The sequence below is a fragment of the Solanum verrucosum genome, unplaced genomic scaffold (assembly GCF_900185275.1).
Source record: "Solanum verrucosum unplaced genomic scaffold, falcon-dt-bn FXZP01000205.1, whole genome shotgun sequence".
NCBI lineage: Eukaryota > Viridiplantae > Streptophyta > Magnoliopsida > Solanales > Solanaceae > Solanum > Solanum verrucosum.
Genome location: NW_026019950.1, coordinates 2,899,034 through 2,921,536, shown reverse-complemented (window position 1 = coordinate 2,921,536; position 22,503 = coordinate 2,899,034). Strand labels below are relative to the sequence as shown.

The following is a 22,503-nucleotide window of genomic DNA, read 5'->3' as shown; positions in this document are numbered from 1 at the left end:
ACAGCATATATAAATCTAGCAAATTAAAAGTAATTTAGGTGTTGTAAAGGGTCCATCTAAAGATTTATCATTGAAAATAATTTTTTAAAACGAACTGTACACATGAAAGGTCTTTCAGAAGAGTCATTTTCAAATTTAATTTACAATTAGAAAATTGTTTAAAGTAGAAGAAAATACTTTATTTTAATTTGTGTCAACATCTTTAAATTTAATATCTAGATATCTGTCAACTTTGGTCTAATAATCTAGTCCCTGGCACATCCCCTTTCTACCCATAATAAAAAATAAAATAAATTAGCAGATGATGCATATAATATATTCATACGTGTTGTAATTGAAAGAACTTGAATATAAGGAGAATATAACCGTATAAGCAGAAATATGCCATACACGCTAATATGAATTATGGTAAAATGATTGTGATCTTTTTATTTTTAACAAAAAAAAAATAGTCTAATTAAATTTAAAATGACAAAAGTTTCTCTTATTATATAAGAGAGAGTTTCAAGTTGAAGCAGACACGTCTTCATCGACGTGTCTGCTTCAGCAACAAGTGCATTTTCAAAAAAAAATAAAAATTGTTCTATTTTAATTTAGTAAGTGTATAATTTTTTTCGAAATTATGAGACCTAGTGTACAATTTTCTTGAAATTATGAGACCCACTTTTGTTATCTTTAGTTATAGTTTTATTATTTTGAATGTTAGTAAAATTCAATGGACCTCTACGTGTAAAAAAAAAAAAAAAGAGATGATTTACTACCATATAAATATATATATATATAATTTATTTCAAAGTAAAAATTTAAAATCATTTGATCAATACCACTTAAAATTATAAAAATTAATAATATTTATTAGATATTTATTTTATACTTAATGAGATGATTTCATATTATTTTATTAATATCATTTAAAAAATAAATTTGTGAACAAATATGCACAAGGTTTTTGTGACTAATCTTATATTCCGACTGAATTCTAATCAAACCAAACTGTCATACAAAGCATATCTTATTACTTATGGACTAAGTTTTAAATTTTGATTCAATCACTAATATTATTATGGCTCGTTTGGTGGGTGAATAAGTAATTCAAGAATTAATTATTTTATTTTTAATCTTTGGATAAAAAAATAATATAATCTCAAAATAAGTTATTTTGAGATTTTATTCCAATCAAGCTTTATATAAATTCCGAAATAGTTATTCAATGCTTTCATACCAAATGATCCCTCAGTCCCTCTCTTTATTGGTTTAAACAGGATGCCTTATTGCTTATTTTTAAAATTTCAGTTCCTAGTTTTCTTATTGATAATTGTAGTGTTTATATCAAACTTACATGATAATTATATATGTCCATCAAAACACTAGGATATCACTTTCAATAATGACTTTATAGTTTGTGAGGCAGTGTGTCGGTTGTTTGGAAAGATAGCGACTTTGGATTATGATCGCGTAATGCAGCTCATTTGGGGTGGCACCGTAAACTTAATTTTTTCCTTTCTCCTTTGAAATTCAAACTCGAGATGATCAGAGGTGAGCTTTTTTCAAATCGTCTAAGAAATGTCGAATTAAATTGAATCGAAGTTAAAAAAATAACGAAGTAGTTCATTTCATACTTAGTGCACACTTTTTCAAAATCAAAAACTAAGAAATCAAAATAAAATTTGATAAAATCAGACCGAAGAACCAAACGTCCACCCTTAGCTCCCACCACTTGGATCCAAACAGGCTCTTAAACAACCATCCTTTAATTGTATATTTTCACTAATAAAATAAATTGACTATTAAATAGAGTAAAACATTTTCTAACAAAGGCAGTATCCGAGCTTTGAACTCGAGATCTATTTAAAGATGATGAAGATTACTTACCCGTTACCCCATCCTTGGTTATTACAGTTAGAGAACAACTTGATCTGCATATTCCACACTGAATTCTGCTAAATACCAGCTTCCTCTCAATCCCCGCGTGAATAATTGAACTATATCAACCGTTCACATTCTCTCTCGGCTTCTTCTCCCTACCACACACATTTACAGAGGTAGTAGTAGTACCTTTCAATAGAGAAGGAGGAGGAGATAACCGAGGAATCAAGATCCAAAAAAACCCAAAAAAATGGGGTCTCTTCCACCACCATATCTGGACTTCTTTCATCACTCGGCAAAGCAAGATTCAATTGACCCAGATCAACTTCTTAAACTCTTCAAAGCCCAGCAGAATTATCTCAATCATTTCTTTCAAAATCTTGATCTTTCCCAAACTCTTAGTTTTACCCAAACTCTCCTTAATGCCAAAGGTACCATTTACTTTACTGGTGTTGGGAAATCTGGGTTTGTTTCCCAGAAAATCTCACAGACCCTTGTTTCTCTCGGTATCAAATCTGGGTTTTTATCCCCTGTTGATGCCCTTCATGGAGACATTGGCATTTTGGATCCACAAGATGTTTTGGTTATGTTTAGCAAGAGTGGGAATACGGAAGAATTGTTAAAGCTTGTGCCTTGTGCAAAGGCGAAACGGGTCTTTTTGATTTCGGTTACTTCGGTAAAGCCTAATTCTTTGATGGGTGTGTGTGATCTGAATGTGCATTTGCCTTTAGAGAGAGAATTATGCCCTTTTGATTTGGCACCTGTGACGTCTACTGCAATTCAGATGGTGTTTGGAGATACCGTGGCGATTGCTTTGATGGGGGCGAGGAATTTGAGCCGGGAGGAGTATGCTGCCAATCACCCTGCTGGGAGGATCGGGAAAAGTTTGATCTTCAAGGTGAGGAAGAGTAATATCATTCCTTTCTTCTGAATGCTCCATTGTGAAATGTTATTTTTTTGCTGTGTTTATTGTTGTTCTGAAGTAAGATCTAGGAAATATTCGCTAAGCTGAAGGTCTATCGGAAACAACCTCTCTACCATCACAAGGTAGGGGTAAGGTTTGCATACACACTATCTTCTCCCGATCCCACCTGTGGGATTATAGTGGGTTTTTTGTTGTTGTTTCTGTTGGACCTTGGAAAAATGACTTGGGAGATACAATATTCTTGGTTTTATGTACCTTGTTATGTGTATGATTTGCTTAGTCGTAGCTTTTTATATTTTTGCAAATGCACAGTAATCAGTCCAAATCCTGGGTGTTGGATGGTTATTTATTTGTCCAAATCTTGGCTGTTAGAAGGTTATTTTAAGTGTTAATGCTTGTGTTTTATTAAATTGCAATAGGCAGTTATTGTCTGTTGCAATTGATGTGAGGGCGAGTTTAAGGACTTGTTGGATTCTGGTGTCTGTTTGGTTTTTTCACCCTCAATAGAAGATTATAGCCCCCCAGAAACTGTTCAAACAATGCCTTATTGATTTTCTCATTGTCACGAAATCTTTTGATATACAATGACTATTGATTAGTTAGCTGCCTTAACTTTCATCCGTTTTGTGAGAATTGCATCAATTTTTCGTATGTGTTCATCTGGTTGAGCCAAACGGGTATAATAACTTGTGGAAACTGTATTACTGCAACAAGTGAGGGGGTAAAAGTTTATGCAGCTGAAGTTGAATATTCATCTTACTCCTGAGCTTGCCATCTAATTTTGCAGGTTAGAGATGTGATGAAGAAGAAAGAAGATCTTCCAATTTGCAAGGAAGGAGATCTTATTATGGATCAACTTGTAGAGCTGACAAGCAAAGGATGCGGGTGCCTTCTTGTTATTGATGAGGAGTTTCATCTGCTCGGCACATTCACCGATGGTGATTTACGTCGGACATTGAAAGCCAGCGGAGAAGGAATCTTCAAGCTTACAGTTGGAGAAATGTGTAACAGGTAATTTCTTACTTGTATCTCTGTTGCATATTTGTGCCATCACCGAAAGACCTTATCAATGGGAAAAAGAACATCTGGAAAAAGAAAAGTAGAAAGGAAGAAAGATATATTGCTTCCACAAAAGACACATAATTCCTTTAGGAATAAAAGAGCAATTCTTCGACAAGCACATTTTTGTTGAGGTTAAACCTTTCTAGCCTTGTACGGTCATGAGCATTTTAATACTTTTGCTGATGTCATGGTAGGGAAATAGACCTTAGTGTTCCATTAACATATGGCGTGGCACTTAATTTTCTTTGGCAGTCAAACTTAGGATCCTGGTGTCATCTTTCCCTTTCCAGAATATCAGTGGCATATTGTTCCAATAAGAACGTACGTCTTTTTGCATAAAGATCTGCTATAGCACTAGCTGAAGGCAAGATGTAGGAAATGATGCCGGTTGATCGGCTACGGTTTGTGCAGCGGTTGAAATGAAGTAAATGATTAATCATATGCAAGTGTCAAGTATCATTGGAGACTCTCATATTTGTCTGATTGTGTTGCTTCAAGTGGGAAAATTGGGCATTGAGATGGCCAATATTACTATTTGGAATTCACAAGTTGGGATTAGGCTGCAATTTGGCGGAATAGAGCAGGAACAACCCAGCATTTCCACCCTCACCCCCACCTTCTTCTTCAATACCCCGCAAACAGATAAAGGGCCTGCTTCTTGACCCTCTCTTTTTAAATACCAGGCTTGGCTCAAAGTGTGATTGAAGCTTGTCTGCTTGACAAATGCCTATCCCATATCCCTCACGTTCGTTCTGCTTTACTGCTGAACCTAAGTCACAGTGCCCAATCCCCTCCACCACCATCACAGAAACAGTTTAGGGTAGAAATTGGTTGTTTAGTTTTATAGATCCTCTTTTAACCATCATATGGACCAATTTTTTTTTGTTAAACAATTATTTAGTTTGATTTATAAAACAGATCATCTAATTTAGTTGTCTTTCAAGCCTGACTAGCATGTATTAGGCCGTGGTTTGTATTCTCTTGTTAAAATTCTTGCATACGGTAGGATACAGACTGTTGATCCTCGTAAATTACTGTTATAAACATTGCATAAGTCATTGGATATTTCCTGGGATGTCAATATTCAAGTTCCCTCCCAATTAGAATTTGAATTTTGCGACATCACTTTCTTCTTCCTCGTTCAATCCAAGTAGGATGGCATCTTTTGACTTACCAGATGTGAAGCAAAGAATTATTCTTTGCTTCTTCTGCCTTTATTTAGCTTATAAAAAAATAATTCGTTGCTCTTCTGCCTCTGAAGCACATTGTTGATCAGATATTTTCTGGCCCCTGACGGTGCTAATAGTTGTAGTAGTAATGATATCATTGTACGTTCTTCCTCTGATATTATATGTTCCCTTTCTTTAAAAGAATTTTCGTCTCACTCATCCTTTCACTGAGAAGTTATGTTGGTATATAATTGATTCTGTTTCCTTGTATCTCTCACTATCACATGATGATGCTAAGGATGTGAAGCACAACTTTGATATGGGTCTATATTGAAAAAGTAAGATGGCAATGTATATACACTCACACATTAACATAGTTTTTGTTGGATGAAGAGTAATGACACTTATTCCAGATGTTATGAATAGTTACCCTCCGAGATTAAAACATTTCTATACACTTACTTGGTGTTTCAGGAAACCAAGGACAATTGGTTCAGATGCTATGGCAGCTGATGCAATGCAGAAGATGGAATCTCCACCATCTCCAGTCCAGTTCTTGCCAGTTATTGATCAAGATAATGTGTTGATTGGTATTGTTACCTTACATGGACTGGTCTCAGCAGGCTTGTGAAGTTCTTGTCATTATCATTAATTCTTTTTGTATATTGTTGGGTTTCTTACCCTATTTTCTTCAGCTGATGTTATTTTATTCCTATAGCAATGATGAATATTAGTAGTAAAATATTATAGTCATTTTATTGGACTTATAGATTGGGCTAGAGCTCTGTACCCTTCATCATTTGTGCCCTGTTACAATGTACAACGAGGGAGAATGTGATAATGATGATCCTCTATTCATTATAGTTTTAATCGAATGTTGTATTTAGAGATCTGTAGCAACTCTACATTGAATGGAAAGAGATGGATTTTGCCCAGCTGTTGTCAGATCAATTCCCATTCATTCTTTAATGGAATAGGGAACGGGCAGAGCTGTGGCTATCAGGAATGGGCGATAGCCTATGACTAAAAGCGCCGACTATCTATGAATGACCTGAGAGTGGCTTTTCTTTGTCATTGTTTATCAATGTCTTTGTGTTCTATTATGCAAATGATGCTTTTAAAGAGACTTGTTGTCAATGTAACAATTACTAATTCAATTGCGACGAAGTTAGGTGTCAATCATTTTGTAATTTGTTGAGAAACAAATGTATGCGTTTTTTCCATTATTTGTATTGGGGTTCGATTAATCCGTCTTTGATGCTGGAAACGGTTATTAGATTTTGTTACAAGAGAATATACACGGAGGACCAAATTAATACACTCCCATCCGTTAAGACCATTTTGATCATTTTCTTATAGAATAAAGCATATAACGTGTTTGTCATTAAAAAAAAAAAAAACATATTTGTCGTAAGTTATAATCTGATAAAATATCATTTCGATTGAATATTCACTCCTTTCTATTACCTCAATCGGTTCTGCAATATTCGCCTCAAAATTCTGTAACTTCTCCAAAGGAAATGAACGCTCAGTTGAATTCCACACCGGATTTCATTCAAGGTTAGTAAATGTTAAATTCCCCTTCTTCGCCTCTACGGGTTATGTATCTCAATCAATCCGTTCTCTGATGTGCTTTTATTTTGCAGAGAACGCCGCCGGAAGTGATTCCGACTCGAACCCGGACGATTCGCTGGAATATTACGAGCCAATCTCTTCCACCGCTGATGACGACGATTTGCAGATCTCCGATCAGATTCCAAATCATGTTCAGAACTCCGACGATGAAGAGTGCGACGAATCTAGTTATTTTCATCGCCTCCCTAATGGTTATACGAATTGCGTAGAAAACGAGATATCATCACTGGATCTAAGTGACGAGGATGGTGAACATAAGAGTGAGGTTGAAGAAGAGGAGGAGAGAATAAGAGCGGCGTCTGATACTGCTGTACGGAGAGCGTTCAGAGAGGATGAGAGCCGTCGCAACACTCCATTGACGACGGAGAATGCAACGAGAGTAATGGAAGCCATGCGTAGGATTTCTTTTGGTGGAGTGGCTCCTGATTGGACCAGTCAAGTTCCGGAGGATCAGTGGATCGATCATCTACAAAGATTGAGACGTCCACCTGCTACTACCTCGACGAACTGAAACCGATTTGCCATTAATTAGTAATTGCGTGAGCTTTACTGCTTTAATATTTTTTGTTGTAGCTCAGCTACGGATGTGCTAGCTATTGTTGTTAATTGTTAAAAACTAAGTTGTGGTTAAACCTTTCTAGCCTTCTAAGGTCATGAATATGCTTTAGGATTTTTGCTGGAAATAGATTTCTTAATGTATGATGTTTGGTGGTCAAACATAAAATACTGGTACTATTTCCCCCCTCTCAATATCAGTGGCATTGTTCTAATGGGAACATATGTCTTTTATTATCTGCTATAGCATTAGACGAGGGCAAGAAGATGTTGTAAATGTGGATTGACAGGCCAATGTTTGTGCAGTCATTGATAGGAAGTAAGATGATAAATCACAGTCATCTTATTCGGCTTTGGAGGCACTGGTGACAATGCCTTGTCTCTGTGGTCACCATATAATATATGCAAGTAGCATTGGAGGTCTCTCAGTTTGTCTGATTGTGTTGCTTCAAGTGAGCAAACTGGTGTAGAAATGGCCAGTATTGGTTACTATTTGGAATTCAGAAGTTGGGATTCCGCTGCAATTTTGATGGAATAGAGCAGGAACAATCCCATCAACCTCCCCTCCTAAGGGTAGAAATTGTTTGTTTAGTTTTGTGGAGCCTCTTTCAACAGCCCTCCATAGTTGATGCTATCTAGTTCATAATATGGACTCATTTCTTTTTGTTGAACAAAGATTTGCGGTAGTATACTCCTTCATGTATTTACACCCACTCTAATTTAATTTACTTCTGTCTTTTAAAACTGACTAGCATGTGCCTTGGCTTATATTTTCTTGTTAAAATTCTTGGATAAGGTAGGATGCATACTGAGGTCTCATGTTCAAATCCCAGCGAAGACAAAAAATTCTTCCCATCGCCTTGGTGGACATAGTTACTTGGTACATGTTACTGATAGGAGGTGGTAAGTATCCCGTGGAATTAGTCGAAGGGCGCGAAAGTTGACCCGGACACTACTTTCATATTGCTTGTTCAATCGAAGTAGGATGGCGTCATTTGACTTACCAGATGAGAAATAAAGAATTATGCTTTGCCTCTGCCTTCAACTTATAACAAAATAATTCTTTGCTTCTGCCTTTTGCACATTGATGATAAGATCTTTTGTGCCTCCTGCTGGTGCTAATAGTTGTACTAGTAATGATGGTATTACACGTTCTTCCTCTGATCTTCTTAACTTTTATTACTGTCACTGGAGAAGGAATTTAGATTAAGAATAGTCTGATGATAGTTCTACCAGAGGTTATAAATAGTTGCCGTCTTGTGAGATTAAGAGAGCTTTTATGAACTTATTTGGTGTTTCAGGGAACAAAGGATGCAATGCAGAAGATGCCATCTCCAGTCCAGTTAATATCTTGATTGGCATTGTTACCTTACATGGACTGGGTCTCAGCAGGCTTGTGAAGTTCTTCCCATTGTCACCCACTAGTAAGTTACATGGAACCTCCAGTAAGTTTTCCAAGATAAGTTGTCATATATATATTAGTACTATTACTACTAATTGAAGAGAAGAGGGCAATCAAAACGATCATATGAATATAATTATTACAGCTCTCGAGCCGTGCTTAGTGCGGACCAAAATTCATCCAACTAAAAAGCAGTGGCCTAAACTAACTATTGAATTGCCAAGTAAATATGAAAATGAGCTTTGTCAACTTGTACTTCTTTCCATTAGCAACTATTATAACCTTCGAGGAGCTTAATGTGACGGACTGCTCTATTTTTTCTTCTTTAACCTCAAAATGTTTTAAGAAATGGCGCCAACACTTGTCATGAGTACTTGAGCAACAAGTGCGATCCCCTCTGCCATACAACTTCTTGATTACTTCCTGTTCAAGATTAAATTATTTCAAATGTTGTACCCTTATATTGGATTTGGAAAGAAGATAAATTAGGAGACGAAACCATATCACATTCATAGACCTGTGGGAAGGATAAGGTCCATTTTCTGAGCGATGAACTCAAAATTCTGATAGGCTTCTCTGTCTGACAAGGCCCAAGTAACAAAGTTTCAAGATGAGGAAAATCTGAACAAAAGTTTTCAGGATCAAGACCATGGGGAAATTTCCAACAATCCAAGTGAAATTCCCGTAACATTTTACAAGCATGAATATCCATGTTAAAAGCAACATTTTTACTTTCACAACTCCGTGACACGAAATGGAAAACTTGTAAACTCGGGACAATAACTTGTATGTTGGTAAAAGAATTAAAATCACCTACGTTCACATACAACTTCTTCAAACGATCCAACTTAGTTAATACGATAAAGCTTATCCCCCAACAATTCACCAAACTCAATTCTCTAATATTAGGGCACTTACTAATAAACTTGGATAGTATATCTTCACATAATATGATGCGTTCCAATTTCAACTCTTGCAAAGATGAAATTATTCCTTCACCACATAATACATCCTAATCAAGTTCACAATCAGTTAAATGAAGAACAGTAAGACATTTCGACTGAAAAATATAAGGCAAACAGTAATAACAATGTTGAGCATATCTCATCTCTCAATTCTCAAATATACTTCATGGAAATCGTTTCCGTCCAGCAATTTCATTGTATCGCGGATATTCATGTCATTGAAAAATAGAATGCACAATACTCTTTGTTCAGCATTGAACAACTTATTTTTAAAAGCACAGAGAAAAGAAAGGACTGATTTTCGGAAATCGCTGGTATAATATATAGGATTTTGTTCATGAAAAAGGGATTGAATATTACGATGCCAATTTTTCGAAACAAGGCGGATATTAAGTAGGTCATGAAAACTAAGGTAGGAAAATATCGAATGAAGAAGATGATCGGGCAATTGCAACGTTAGATCTACTGAATTTTCTGGAATATCTTCAACTGTTTGAGAAATGAGGAAGAGTTCATCATCACCATAGTGTGAAAACTGAAACATTAGCACAAAACCTTACTTTACATGATGTATCAGAACTACCTGATATATCAGAACGAGATGTGATGTATACGTTGATGGATGGGTGGGGAACTGGTGGAGCCGGTTTAAGGCGAAAATAGAGGAGAGAGATTTATGGTGAATAAAGATAATGATGAATCTTTATGTATTTATGTATTATTTTTATTTGAAATATTAAGTACTATTTGTCATATTTTTTTTAATCACGTAATCATAATTTTTATAATAAATATTTATAATCATTGATAAAAATAGTTGGATCATGCTTAAGAAAGAATTTTGTATTAAATGTAAAAATGTTAATAAAATATAATCACTCGAAAGAACAATTTTTGTACCAAAATAAACACGAGTGACATTTTTATTTATTTTACATAGTTGTTAGTAGTGTTGCCTTGCTGACTGCTACTAAATGTTTTTAAGTTTTTTTTTTTTTTTTTAAATATTCTTTATACTTTGATGATTTGATCTTCCTTTTATTTCTCATTTGCATAGAAAAAATCATTTTAGAAAAATCGAATCAAATTAATTTTTTTTTAAAAAAAAAACCAAATTCGTTTCCAAATCGAAATCCAAATAATCAAATCGAAGAATCGAATGTCCATATGAGAAAAGTTCAATATAGGGATACTTTTGTCCTAATTACTATTCTCTCCATTCTAATTTATTTATCTTATCGGAAAAGGGTCAAATTTGCCCCTGAACTATGCGAAATAGACCACTTATACCCTCCATTACATTTTGGGATCAAAAATACCCCCGCAGTTATCCTAGGAGACCACAAATACCTTCAAGAGTTAACACCCCAATTTTTTAGTGACGTGGCAAACCACATGGAACTAATCCCTCCACCTAAGCATTGCCAACTAAGATTCACTACAAAAGAACTTGACTTTTAGTGGCGACAAAGTCGCCACAAAATCCCAAAATATTGCTACTAAAGGTTATGAGTGATTTTTAGTGACGACTAAGGCTCCAACAACCATTCGCTAGTAAAACCTATTTTTTCAACAAAAAAATATGATAATTAATTTTCGATTGCGACCTAATTTTCTAAAATAAATAACTTGCAATATCCATATTAAAAACATCCAATATTATTACGAAAAATAATTAAAATTACTTCTCGATTCAAATCTCCTACTATATATATATAATGCATCATTGTACATTTTATACATTTACATATGACATAAAAATAAAACATATAGTATCTTCAAACTCCTACTTAATCGATATCATATTTGGTTTTTAAAAATAATGAAGAAAAAAACAGAAAATTAGAATTTAATGTTAAAAACTTTTAGTGACGATTTTCTGGGCTTTTGTGGCGACTGTTGTTGCCGCTAAATGTCTAATTCTTTTGTAGTGAATCCTAGTTGGCAACGCTTAGGTGGAAGGATTAGTTCCACGTGGCTTGCCACGTCAACAAAAAATTGGGGTGTTAACTCTTGAGGGTATTTGTGGTCTCTTAGGATAACAATAGTGGCATTTTTGATCCCAAAATGTAACGAAGGGTATAAATGATCTATTTCATATAGTTCGGGGGCAATTTTGACCCTTTTCCGTTATCTTATTTTATGTTGAAATAGTATTTAAATTAAAAATATGTCAAATATATTAAAATACTTTTAAATACTATGATGTAAAACATATCATGTAGAAAAAGTTAAAAAATTGCTATAAAAAATATTCTCTTTTAAATCGGACAAACAAATTGAAACAAGAGCACAGGCAGAATGGGTAATTATGGAAATTGAATTGACGCTGCTTCTCTCCCTATTTAACCTTCTACTCTGCCAAAGTATTTCAGAAAAAAAAAAAAACCCACTTTTTGGAAGCAGAGCTGTAATTGAGAAGGATTACAAAATTTTTGAGAACCCTGTCTTCAGTAGCTGCAACAGCGATTCAATTGTGCATTTGGTGATTATTGAGTAAGTTTTACATACTGCCACCAACCTGTTTGTGAAAATGCCTAAGCGAAGCTATTATTTGACTAAATTCATTATTATTAAACTAAAGTTTCATTGTAATCCAGGGTTTCTGGGGTGATGGCTTTGAGGCGTATGCTTGGGTATTCGGATGGAGAGTTAATGAGATCAGATGCAAAACCTTGCACAAGACTAATGAGACAAACTGCTGGGATCTTTTCTGTTGGAGGAGCATTAGGATTTTGGATTCTTTGCCGATTGCACTATGGTTCGTTTTATATTTCTCCTGCGGTTGTTCTTAATCTTCGTGTTATTTTGGACCTAGGAATTCAATTGGAATGCACTAAATGGAATTTTTATCTCTAAATTTACAACAATGAGAAAATGTGTTTGTTTAATTTATTGATTGATCTCCTAATATTAATTAGTGTGGTGCTTTACAAATATCAAGTATCTAAAATGGCATGTTGTTTTGAGAAACAAAATTTTAAATTTAAAGGTAAGATTTTTTCTCTGAAGATCAAGTGCTGTTTGAGCTTGTTGCTTTGCAAGAGGATTGTTTCAGTTCATTTACCTTGTTTTTCGTTAATTTATCTTTTAGAGTGTTCTCAAGCTTAGAGTTGCAGTTCCTAGGCTCTAAATCTTCCTCCATGTGTTGCCACCCTGTATCCTTCTTCTTTCACTGTCATGCTCTACTTATAAAAAGGGTGGATCAATGTAGTAATGGTCGTCGCTTTGTTTGGGTAAAGATGGGCCTAATTAATCCTTTTCACAATATTGTCGTTGCGGTGAGGCAAAGGGGTGAAAAAGAGAGGAATTTGGCAGTAGAGTTGGGTTTGTAAGCTTGTCTTCTGGGGAAGTATAATATAAGAAATACTTCCCGAGGTTAAAGAAGAGAGCGAACCGGATAAGGCAGGCTGGAAGAAGGAAGAGGACAGTGGACTTAAGTGGGAATACATCTGTACATATTCATCATCTAAAGATATATCTTTCATTACAATAGTTATATGATAGGTCGATCTTTTATTGGAAAACTATGTCCTTGAGCTCAAGGTTTCAGTTTCTTCACACTAGTAACCTCATTGACTTCGGCTTTTACTAATGACTTAATCAGCTTCACTGGAACCCATATTGTGACTTGTATGCTGCCCTCCTAGGTTGTGGCAAATTTCTACTCCTCCTGAGTTGTCATGCCGTATCTAAAATGACTTAAAGCATCCAACCTTCTTCGGCACTTCCCAGTCCACAACATACCTTGTCATCTCTTGATCCATCTGAATCACATCCTTGCTGATCCAATGACAAAGAAAGAACACTTTTGTCTGAGTACTGTTTCAGGGTTCATTTAAGCAGGACTTTGGTTCTTGTTGAGCTCTGAGTGTTTGGATCTTTTGTTGCTAGAAAAGCTCTAAAATGCAACAAGGAAGAGACGAAGGTCACCAGGATCAGGGGCGGATCTAGGAGGGGGCTAGGGTGTTCACCCGAACCCCCTCTGCAAAAAATTACATCGTGTATATATATATATTTATTTTTTTGAATCTCCCAAGCACAAGACTTAGAGGTTGGCTCACTAGTTTAGGAGGTTCAAAATTGGTTCCAAGTTCAAATTCTAGGCACTATATTTTTAATTTTTTGAACCCATTAGTGAATATCCTGGATCGGTCACTGACCATAAACTTGGGAATTTCATGTGCTTGCATGTATTTGATATTCTCAGTTTTGATCTTTGTACAGCACCTTAAAGTAGTTGATTGACTGCTGGAATGACTTCTGAATTTTATAGATAAAAAGATTGTTGCATCAATTTCCTACAATCTACAGTTCTTCTGTAGGGCATGCTTCTTTTAATTAAAAGTTGTTGTAGATTACCGCGTCTTGATTATGCATGTTATTTCTTTTCTGATATTGCATGTCGTACCCTAATAATACAGGTCCTAGAATCACAGTTCCTAGAAGTCTTAGATGGGCAACTTGTGGAGCTGTTACTGTGAGCTCAAGCACCGCTTTGCTAGTTCGTCTATTTAGTCCTGAATGTGAACCACAAAATATAGCTGCCTACGACAAGAAGGGATGAAGTTTCTTTTCTTCAGAGATCAGTATGTAAAAGTTTTACAGTAAAACTGAGGCATGATGTCCTATTTAATTCTTGTCCAAGTTTTTAAGGATTCTCCTTCCACAGGCATAACACATAAGGCTGCGTGTGTTAGCCAGTGGAGAACGACCAGCGTTTCAATGCTAAATTATTTTCTCAATGAGGGCCTATTATATTTGCCACTATTATTTCAATTGCTATTGTGTAAAAATGCTGCAAGCACTCGAGAAGTGATGCTTAATCTGGCTAAGTTTTCTCCTAGCAGCTAATTCTATAAAGAGGAAATACTTATTTGTGGGAATGATTTATCATTTGGCGTAAGCTTCAAAGGTTATCCGATAGTATTTCTACACTTCAACAAGATCTTACTACTATTTCTTCAATTTTGTAAACTTCAGGTCAAATACTATTTCATTAGCTGGTCAAATGGAACATTTAAGATTAAAGTAGAAGGCTTGTTTCCAAATAATGTTCTCCGTGAAGCAGTGGTCTTAAAATACTTTTTTTTTCAATGAAATTATTTTTCTTCCAGTCAATATATGTTCAAAAATATCACATTATACAAACAAGTTTTTTCTTTTTGTGCAATCAATCTTTTCCGGCAAATCAATCATCCGCGCCGCAGAGTTCTGGCCATGCCTAAGCATCGCAAGTGCGAAGAAATGGCTGTAATTGCGACTGGACTTCTAAATGCCATTTGGCAAATACTTGTTCGTTTTATGTTCACTTGACTCTTCTATTAAAAATAATTATTTAATTTACTTGTCCAATTTATAAAGTTAAGAGAATTTTATCCTGTTCTTCTCTTTTTACCCTTGGTATTAAATAACCGTCAAAAGTAGAGAAAACATCATTAATAAAATCAATTTAATAAAATAATCTCTAATTAAAGTTTTCTCGCGGGTGTATCATTTTCTTAACATGATCAAGTAATATGAAACAGACTACAACTTATTTTGGTTCTTATTTTCCAAAATAAATAGTAAATGTTGTATTTGTACACTTTATAAAATACAACATTCACTATTTATTTTGGAAAATTATGAGGGGTATTTCTGTCAATTTAAAGAAATCCCCATTTTGGCCATATGCTTGCGTGGTCACTGACTCACAGAACTGAGCAGACTGTGTCCGCAACAATGGGTACCGCCGGAGCTTTCTACTCCGTTCCACTGAACTACCAATTCCACCGGCGGCCACTTCATTTTGGCTATCTACGTCAACCTCCCTTTCTCCTCCCTGTTACTTGGCCACTCACCACTTTCTCTCGTCAAAAAGTAAGTTCTACTTCCTTATTCTCGAGGTGTATTTTCCAGTATGAGTAATTGAGAATGTCGATTCTGTACCTGCAGTTTCCGCTGAATTCCGCTTCACATGTATTTATGTAATTACTCTATATGAACTCTGTTACTTTTATGTTTATAGATTATCAAATTATATTGCCGTCGAAGCTCCGGCTCAAGGCTCCTCTTAAATCCTGCCCGTGCCTTACTTTCAAGTCAATCTCGAGGTGTACTTTTAAAGCATTTTATGGCTTTCTCTTCATTACTGGTAGTTTTACTTTGAATTTTGTTATGAATTGTGAAATACACTACAGAGGAGAGCGGCAGCAGCGAAGTTGATCCGGATCTTCGTTCTGTGCTCGAACTCGCCACTGATTCTGAACTGTATGAACTTCAAAGAATTTTATTTGGTCCAAGGTAATAAACAGTTGCAATATGTTCCTTTTTACTGTTCTAATGAAAAATAAGGTGCTTTGACCATTCTTAGCACATTTGCCTTCTTGTATCTTTTATGTTTCAGTTACTTTAGCCCATTGTTGAAGTCAGTAACAAAGAGAACTGAATTTGATTATGTTATGGTCGGAGAAGACCCAGATGAGAGGGATGAATTTTTGTCAATGCTTGAATCAAGATTTTTATACCTTGCAGCTGATGCACGATCCACATTGAGGTTTCTCTATTTCTTTTATTTAGAATAGTTGTATTTTAATCAGAACTTTAAAATGTTCTTCAGTCCAATTACTCCAATGGATGTTATCTTCATTGTTCGAACCTGACCTTTGTGATAGCATTTGAGTTGTTTATGTAAATTGCATGGATACTCTCTGCAAATTATGAATCATCATAACTCAAGCTATTGATAGCTAATTATTAAAGGATTCGGTGGTTGATTATGTGGAGTTCAAATGGGAGTGATTTTTATTGGTTGCTTGTGGAAGGGTAGACTTTGATAATGAAACCGAATTAACTGGTGATCATCATCCGATCCATCTCTAGTTTGGTGATGAAATAAGTGGTGATCATCACCCGATTGATCTCTAGTTCTATACAAACAATGGTTTGCCATTTCCTAACCTTCAACATGTTTCTTTTATTTTAGTTCTTATGTTTGTTTCATTATGTCAGTGATTGATGTCGTTTGGTATTCAATCTAGGGGTAGGAGACCATCGTATAGGGAGGTATTGCTTGGTGTCAGGGAAAAATTAACTATAAGGTGCTCAGCCAAATTATCTGCAGAAGACCTGGAAGCTGAGATTTTTCTTCATCTGCTGCAAGAGTACTCAAGGTAAATCACTTTCCTTTTGTTTGATAGAAAAATACTACCCTACAATAAAGTTTAAATTTGATTAGTAGAATGAATTTAATTTTGTGTAAGTTGTGAAAGTTGTATAGAATGATGTTACTAGTGGATTTCATCTTAAAAAGATGATGTTACTAGTGGAATGTTGTGAACGCTACCTTACCTTATAAAAGAACTGATGGAATGTTGTGAACATTTTAGGTTGCCAGAAAATAGAAAGTGTCCTATAAATTGGGACGTATATATTGTTTTTATTGATTTTCTCCCTCTCGATTTCCTTTGCCTTTCTGATCAGTTCTATTGGGTTTGGCGTGCTTCAAGGTTGTCAGATTGATTTGACCAGTTATCCCTTCATTCTCGAGTCTCTATGTAGGAGATTTCTTCTAGTTTCTTCTGCTGTGATTTATCTTCTTTCTTCTCTTAGTGTGGAAATCTTGACTCTTATTTGGAACTTATATGGCAAATATGTATCTTCAACAGCTCAAAAGAAAGCTTGGATGCTTCTGATGGGCATGGTAGTCTAGAATTTGGGCTTAGTAAGTGGAAGGTACAAGCTGCTGCCACAATAAAAGCTGGGGCAGAAGGGGTTCGTTCAGTAATATTAAAGGTTTCTACTTATATTTTGGAAACTTGTATCTCTCTTGAGCCTTTTGGTTATGCATTAGCTAACACGATCTTTGTGTTTTAGGGTGGAGGGGTGCTAACATTGGGGAAGATATACAACGGGGTATAATTGATACCTTGTGATTTCTACAATTTGCTTTCCTTATCCTGTGCTTTCATCCTGTTTAACCACGGATAATGTTTACTGCTTCTCTAGTTAGCCAGGAGATTTTCAGGGAAGATGCTATTGGAGGCTGCCAACTATCAGATTAGTAGGGAAGTTCTTAAAAAGGTGCTTAAAAGTCCTGAGTTTGTTGGAGACAGTAGCTGACACTAGACACTTTAAATGGGTCTCTTTACTGTTCCTGAACCAATTAATGTGCGCTGTACCTGAATCAGTTAATGTACTTTGACATTTGAACCTATATTTCTTTTCACGTGTGATTATGGTCATAAAATTGGCTAACCATTTATATAATTATATATAATTAAAAGATGATTGTTTAACCATTTATTATAGAGGAAGTTGTTTGGTCTGGGTTCTGGCATCTCTTTAATCCATTTTTCTTGTTCAAGGATTTTGTTTGAGTATGAGTGCATCCAAAAGTTGAGTAGTCTTGGCATTTTGACGGTACATTAAGACTGTCTTGAATACATCTGCTAGAGTTAAGGTTCGTTGGATGTCAAGAAATTTGCTAGAAATGTGGATTTGAGAAATCGTAGCAAGTAAAAGTAAATAGTTGGACTAACATTTGTTGCATGCATTTGTTTGAGAAGAAAAGAAAAGCTTAAAATCAAGAGTAAATCAGTTTCCTAAATTAGTCCTGCAAATCTTGCTAGACTTAATTTGGAGGAAAATCCATGACAAAGAATTTCCTTGACCATATTTTCCAAAAGGTTCCCTGTGATGAAATGCACGAAAAATGTTTTAGGTTCCACAAAGTTGACTTTCCAGAAAATTCCTTTTCATATGTAGCAACCAGACAGGTTTTAACAAAAATCTCCTGGACGGAAGTAAAAATAAGAGAGAGACTGTTCTTTCACTAACAGGTGTCTTTGGCAAACCAAATACAAATAATAATAAAGTCTTCCCTGCATTGCCGTGGTTACTGGAGGTGTTATGATAATTAACTTGTGATTCTCTTGCATGACTTTCATGACTTCACATGGCTCTTGTTGGTTTTAGGGTGGAGAAGTGGCGGCTCTTAACCTGGAGTCCAGATTGGCCATGCTGGCTGCAAAAAAGGTTTTTGAATCTTATGAATATGCACTGTTTTGAGGGTAGCCGATTCTGCTTAACTACTGAAGATTACTGTCTGTACTTGTTTTACTGCTCCTAAAGTCCAACAGATACCGCTATAGAAAGAGTGGTCATAAGTTGATCTTTTTCCGTAAATGATGCAGCCTCATACTCCTTAATTTCCTAAGATTCTCCACACTTTCTATGTGCATTTTTGTTGAAGATAGTTAATCATTTTCAAGCCTATATATGCTGAATTATAGGTTAAATGACATCCTCATCCCAGATCAACACAAGATAAATGAAAAATAGAAATGTGACTTGGAAGGACCCTTCAATAATAATAATTCTTGAAACCTGTTATGATGGTCTTACTAATTCTCTTTCAGGCTCTGCTTCAAAAACTATGATTTCTTTAGAGTTCTAAGTACATGCTAACATTTCATTGTTATTGGTTTTTGACAGGGCTTAGCAGGTGCTGCCTCCCGTTATTTTGGCTTAAGGAGCATGATGTCATTTCTTGGCCCAATGTAATCTCCTTTGTGCTGCCACACTGCCATGTCTTTCACAATTTTAGTTTCTCAGGAAAAAACTATTTGCTCACTTGTTTATATCTGCTAGAGTGATCACTTAGTTCTTCTACTTGCCTTCCTCGTAACTAAAGTTTCTGTAGCATTAATGTCGATTGTTGAAATTGTTCTGTCATCAGAGTACTCATCTCTTTTCTATAAAGAGAGTATTGGAAACAACAATCCTCTTCCTTCAGTTGGATGCGATCATATCAGCACTAACGCACTGGATCCCATCAGAACTCCGAAGTTAAGCCTGCTTGGGCGAGAGTAGTACTAGGATGGGTGACCCCCTGGGAAGTCCTCGTGTTGCAGCCCTCTTTTAAAGAAAAAACAAAAAAACAATCCTCTTCCTTCAGTTGTAGATCCACATCTGACATTTTGCTCCCATTCATGTCAATCCTCTATGTTCGATTTGTTTAGCTGGACCCGGTGACTCTTTTAGATTTAAGAACCCTCATCTCATAAAAAAGAGAATCATGCTATTAGAAAAAAGGTTCAACAACTATCTACATATAAGTTTGAAAACCTCTAACGTTAGAAAACCTTAGGGGTGTCAAATAAAAGGGTTGAATCAAAGTTTGGATGCTTTAAAATGGGTTGAGTCAATGAATTGATCATGATTCAACCCGTCCAAAGTTTGGTAGGGTTAAGATGGGTTAGGTCAAGTTGGGGCAAAGCAGTGAGTCATAATCAAATTGCCTCTCTCATGATAATTTTCCGTTTGTTTGTCAGTTTTGTTATACAACAAAGAATTAAAGTGACAACTTTTCTTTTCTTTATATTGAGAGAGCGTCTGATGAGCACAAACTAATCTCAACTATTTTGATAATCTTGTTATGAGTAAATTTCGGCTACCTTGAGAGTCAAAATTGACTACATACTTTTTTAGATGTGTTAATTTAGTTTGTGTCCAAATTCACCTATCAATGAATTTATGTCCAACCCGAGAGACCCAAACTTGTACAGGTTGGGCCGGTTCACTTATTTGAGCTAAGTTTGACACCAACAGAGAACCCCTAGTTTGTCTTAATAAACAAAAAATACATATTGGGCTTCAAATGAAGTGGAATGAATACTGAGAATTCATATTGCTTGCTGAACTAGTCTGGAATTGAGTTGTAGTTTTTTTCTTGAGTTGTTGTAACTTATTCCATGTTATGTAAGCACCTGGACTAACAAGGAATCATTTGGTATTGAAATTAAGGATAAATGGATCTGTATATTCTTTTGCAGTATTGCAAAATTTAAATTGAAGCTTTGTATCTTCAATTACCTAACAGATTTGTGGGGCCAAGTACATGGGAGAAGTCATAGGTTATGTTGGATTTTCTGGTTGTCAAGATTTCCTACTGTCTTGCGTGGTCATATTGGATTTTGTAGTCATTTCGATTGAACTGACTGATGCAAGTGACAAATGTTTCAACTCAAGACTTTTCAGCAGTAGTGTATACTCATAAAATTCAATAATGTATGACTGAATGATGAATTATGAGCCTTATGCCCTAGTCCCTACTGTGTTGTAGCTGTAGCTTATAACAGAGCTCTGCATATTTTTTCTATTATTTGGTTTACATAGTTGATAAAGAATTTGAATGTTTTCGTGGAGCTTTTTCCATACTCATCTCACTTGGAAAAGATGTTTCATTTTCGAACTGGCTCTGTAGGTGCTGTTAGGAAACTCCTTTTAAATATGGTTCACTCTTTTATTTAATTTCTTCTTGTGACGTTGTTGCCAATTGCTTTCTCTATTAATGAAGAGGGTGGAGAAATGTATTCAGTTCTCAGGTGGTCTGGTTTTGTATATCTCCTGTTATTCTTCTTACACAGTCTGTGACCACTTTATGCAGTCTGTGGGGAACACTTCTAGCAGATGTTGTCATTCAAATGCTTGGAACTGATTATGCTAGAATCGTGCGAGCTATTTATGCATTTGCACAGGTAATATGCTTTCATGCTTGAATCTTCAAATATAGGAGTGGAGCCAACTCTTTTAAAATGGGGGAATAGGTCGTAAGATTAATCTTTCGCTGATTATTCCGGTTAGAGATTTCTTGTTTGTTTAAATATAAACATGAGATTTATAGGCCCTAATTTACCTTTGATTAGTACTAGAATGAGATGGGGTGAATAGAGCAGAATTGATAGAGAGGATTTATATAGCCAACTCCAACTAGTTTGTGAATGAGCTGTAATTGATTGATTGATGGAAGGATTTCCAAAATAAGTTCAGTACAAGTCAGTAATATTAAATTAGCAAGTTTGCACAACTTAATGCTAAAATAAGTTGAATGAGGAATTAAACAGCTTCGTCTTTGCTCCTCTTGGTTAGTGTAAACTTTTAAGGTTCTTTTTTTAAAAAAAAGAAAATATTAAGTCTTGCTACGGTAGCACAACTCACATCGTTCATCTTTTCAAGTGTGCGAGTCACATGAATAGTAATTAATCTTTTGGAGTTAATTGTATCATCTTCTGTATATATATATATATATATATATATATATATATATATAAATATATATATCATTGTTTCATAGCCTTTTTAGCTTTGGACATTTCAAGGAAGACGAAAGAATTATAACCATAGGATTCATGGACTCCCAGCATTAAGTTTCCACGGCCATGTTCAAATCCCCATGATCTTTGATTTGTTTGTTTCTTTTCTTTTTAAGTGCTTATTTTGGTTTCCCTCTTATGTTGTCTTCTTTGAAATCTGAAAAGTTATTTGTGGTGGTTGCTAGTACAGTAGTGGATGTAGGCCTCTGAGCCTGTAATGCATAAGAATGAAATTTGATTGTAACCTTGAATGATCCTGTAAATATTTTTCCTGCTCAACTTTGTGTCGATAAGTTTTTAAAAGCAACCTTGTGTATCATTTGCTTCAGATCCGAATCACCCGCACATACAAAACATCTGATGTTCAATAAAAAAGCTTATTTAGAGATTGGACTCTAAAGTTGCATCGTGGACATCGCACACTGGGATATTATTAGGCTGTTGGTTTTGTATCTGGTTCTACACTTGTTCATAGTAGATATTGGAAAGAATGTGGAAGGGCTTGTGCTTCATTGTACATATGTTAGGCTGGAAGATAAGCTTCTTTACTAATTTAAGATAGACATGAGCCTCTGGGAACGTGTATTGATGTTGCTGAATTTTGTTAACTTGATTGTTCTGTTCTCTGTAGTTTGTGAAATAAGAATAGTCCAGGTACCCGCAAGCCGGTCTGTTAGAGGCCTCATGAGTGGAAGGGCGAATGGATATAAGGTAAATTAGAAATAAGAATTAAAATACTTATTGTATTTAAGGTAACAATACAATATCACAATAGTTTGAGAGTTAA

The 22,503-nt window shown here is 35.4% G+C and overlaps 5 protein-coding genes and 1 non-coding gene across 7 annotated transcripts; 5 read left to right on the top strand and 1 right to left on the bottom strand.

Annotated features, from left to right (window-relative positions):
- The first annotated feature begins 1,934 nt into the window (after positions 1–1,934).
- LOC125813829 (probable arabinose 5-phosphate isomerase) lies at positions 1,935–5,885 on the top strand. The gene is made up of 3 exons (XM_049493298.1): positions 1,935–2,764; positions 3,579–3,802; positions 5,497–5,885. The coding sequence occupies exons 1-3, from the start codon at positions 2,117–2,119 to the stop codon at positions 5,651–5,653; spliced, it is 1,029 nt and encodes a 342-aa protein (XP_049349255.1). The 5' UTR covers positions 1,935–2,116; the 3' UTR covers positions 5,654–5,885.
- Positions 5,886–6,526: 641 nt separating this feature from the next.
- LOC125813835 (uncharacterized) lies at positions 6,527–8,636 on the top strand. Its single transcript, XM_049493305.1, has 3 exons — positions 6,527–6,582; positions 6,669–7,188; positions 8,514–8,636. Exons 1-2 carry the CDS (start codon positions 6,543–6,545, stop codon positions 7,166–7,168), a joined length of 540 nt encoding a protein of 179 aa, XP_049349262.1. The 5' UTR covers positions 6,527–6,542; the 3' UTR covers positions 7,169–7,188; positions 8,514–8,636.
- A 411-nt stretch (positions 8,637–9,047) lies between these two features.
- LOC125814029 (uncharacterized) lies at positions 9,048–9,793 on the bottom strand. The gene is made up of 2 exons (XM_049493499.1): positions 9,743–9,793; positions 9,048–9,626 (listed from the first exon to the last, which is right to left on the bottom strand). The coding sequence occupies exons 1-2, from the start codon at positions 9,791–9,793 to the stop codon at positions 9,048–9,050; spliced, it is 630 nt and encodes a 209-aa protein (XP_049349456.1).
- Positions 9,794–11,960: 2,167 nt separating this feature from the next.
- Positions 11,961–14,327, top strand: LOC125813845 (uncharacterized). The gene is made up of 3 exons (XM_049493316.1): positions 11,961–12,075; positions 12,180–12,340; positions 14,004–14,327. The coding sequence occupies exons 2-3, from the start codon at positions 12,193–12,195 to the stop codon at positions 14,144–14,146; spliced, it is 291 nt and encodes a 96-aa protein (XP_049349273.1). The 5' UTR covers positions 11,961–12,075; positions 12,180–12,192; the 3' UTR covers positions 14,147–14,327.
- An 898-nt stretch (positions 14,328–15,225) lies between these two features.
- Positions 15,226–22,301, top strand: LOC125813844 (uncharacterized). 2 transcript variants are annotated; one of them, XM_049493314.1, is made up of 12 exons: positions 15,226–15,441; positions 15,590–15,674; positions 15,762–15,864; positions 15,968–16,117; positions 16,602–16,733; positions 17,229–17,355; positions 17,437–17,475; positions 17,569–17,643; positions 18,538–18,597; positions 19,057–19,121; positions 21,011–21,101; positions 22,046–22,301. In XM_049493314.1, the coding sequence occupies exons 1-12, from the start codon at positions 15,253–15,255 to the stop codon at positions 22,085–22,087; spliced, it is 1,158 nt and encodes a 385-aa protein (XP_049349271.1). In that variant the 5' UTR covers positions 15,226–15,252; the 3' UTR covers positions 22,088–22,301. The 2 variants fall into 2 exon arrangements, with proteins under 2 accessions (XP_049349271.1, XP_049349272.1); XM_049493315.1 differs by lacking the exon at positions 18,538–18,597 and having other exon boundaries at positions 15,245–15,441.
- On the top strand, positions 19,360–19,478 carry LOC125814047 (5S ribosomal RNA). The gene has a single exon (XR_007442100.1). It is a non-coding gene; the product is annotated as a 5S ribosomal RNA (ribosomal RNA).
- Positions 22,302–22,503: the final 202 nt, after the last annotated feature.

What these genes read in the sequence shown, in the direction of transcription:
- LOC125813829 (XM_049493298.1), top strand. Translation starts at nt 2,117, where the DNA reads ATGGGGTCTCTTCCACCACCATATCTGGACTTCTTTCATCACTCGGCA. An exon ending in GGAAAAGTTTGATCTTCAAG is followed by an intron (nt 2,765 to 3,578) that starts GTGAGGAAGAGT and finishes CTAATTTTGCAG; the next exon opens with GTTAGAGATGTGATGAAGAA. An exon ending in GTTGGAGAAATGTGTAACAG is followed by an intron (nt 3,803 to 5,496) that starts GTAATTTCTTAC and finishes TTGGTGTTTCAG; the next exon opens with GAAACCAAGGACAATTGGTT.
- LOC125813835 (XM_049493305.1), top strand. Translation starts at nt 6,543, where the DNA reads ATGAACGCTCAGTTGAATTCCACACCGGATTTCATTCAAG. An exon ending in CACACCGGATTTCATTCAAG is followed by an intron (nt 6,583 to 6,668) that starts GTTAGTAAATGT and finishes TTTATTTTGCAG; the next exon opens with AGAACGCCGCCGGAAGTGAT.
- LOC125814029 (XM_049493499.1), bottom strand. Translation starts at nt 9,793, where the DNA reads ATGAATATCCGCGATACAATGAAATTGCTGGACGGAAACGATTTCCAT. An exon ending in ACGGAAACGATTTCCATGAA is followed by an intron (nt 9,627 to 9,742) that starts GTATATTTGAGA and finishes GAACTTGATTAG; the next exon opens with GATGTATTATGTGGTGAAGG.
- LOC125813845 (XM_049493316.1), top strand. Translation starts at nt 12,193, where the DNA reads ATGGCTTTGAGGCGTATGCTTGGGTATTCGGATGGAGAGTTAATGAGA. An exon ending in TCTTTGCCGATTGCACTATG is followed by an intron (nt 12,341 to 14,003) that starts GTTCGTTTTATA and finishes CTAATAATACAG; the next exon opens with GTCCTAGAATCACAGTTCCT.
- LOC125813844 (XM_049493314.1), top strand. Translation starts at nt 15,253, where the DNA reads ATGCTTGCGTGGTCACTGACTCACAGAACTGAGCAGACTGTGTCCGCA. An exon ending in CTGCTGCAAGAGTACTCAAG is followed by an intron (nt 16,734 to 17,228) that starts GTAAATCACTTT and finishes TATCTTCAACAG; the next exon opens with CTCAAAAGAAAGCTTGGATG. An exon ending in TGGGGAAGATATACAACGGG is followed by an intron (nt 17,476 to 17,568) that starts GTATAATTGATA and finishes CTGCTTCTCTAG; the next exon opens with TTAGCCAGGAGATTTTCAGG.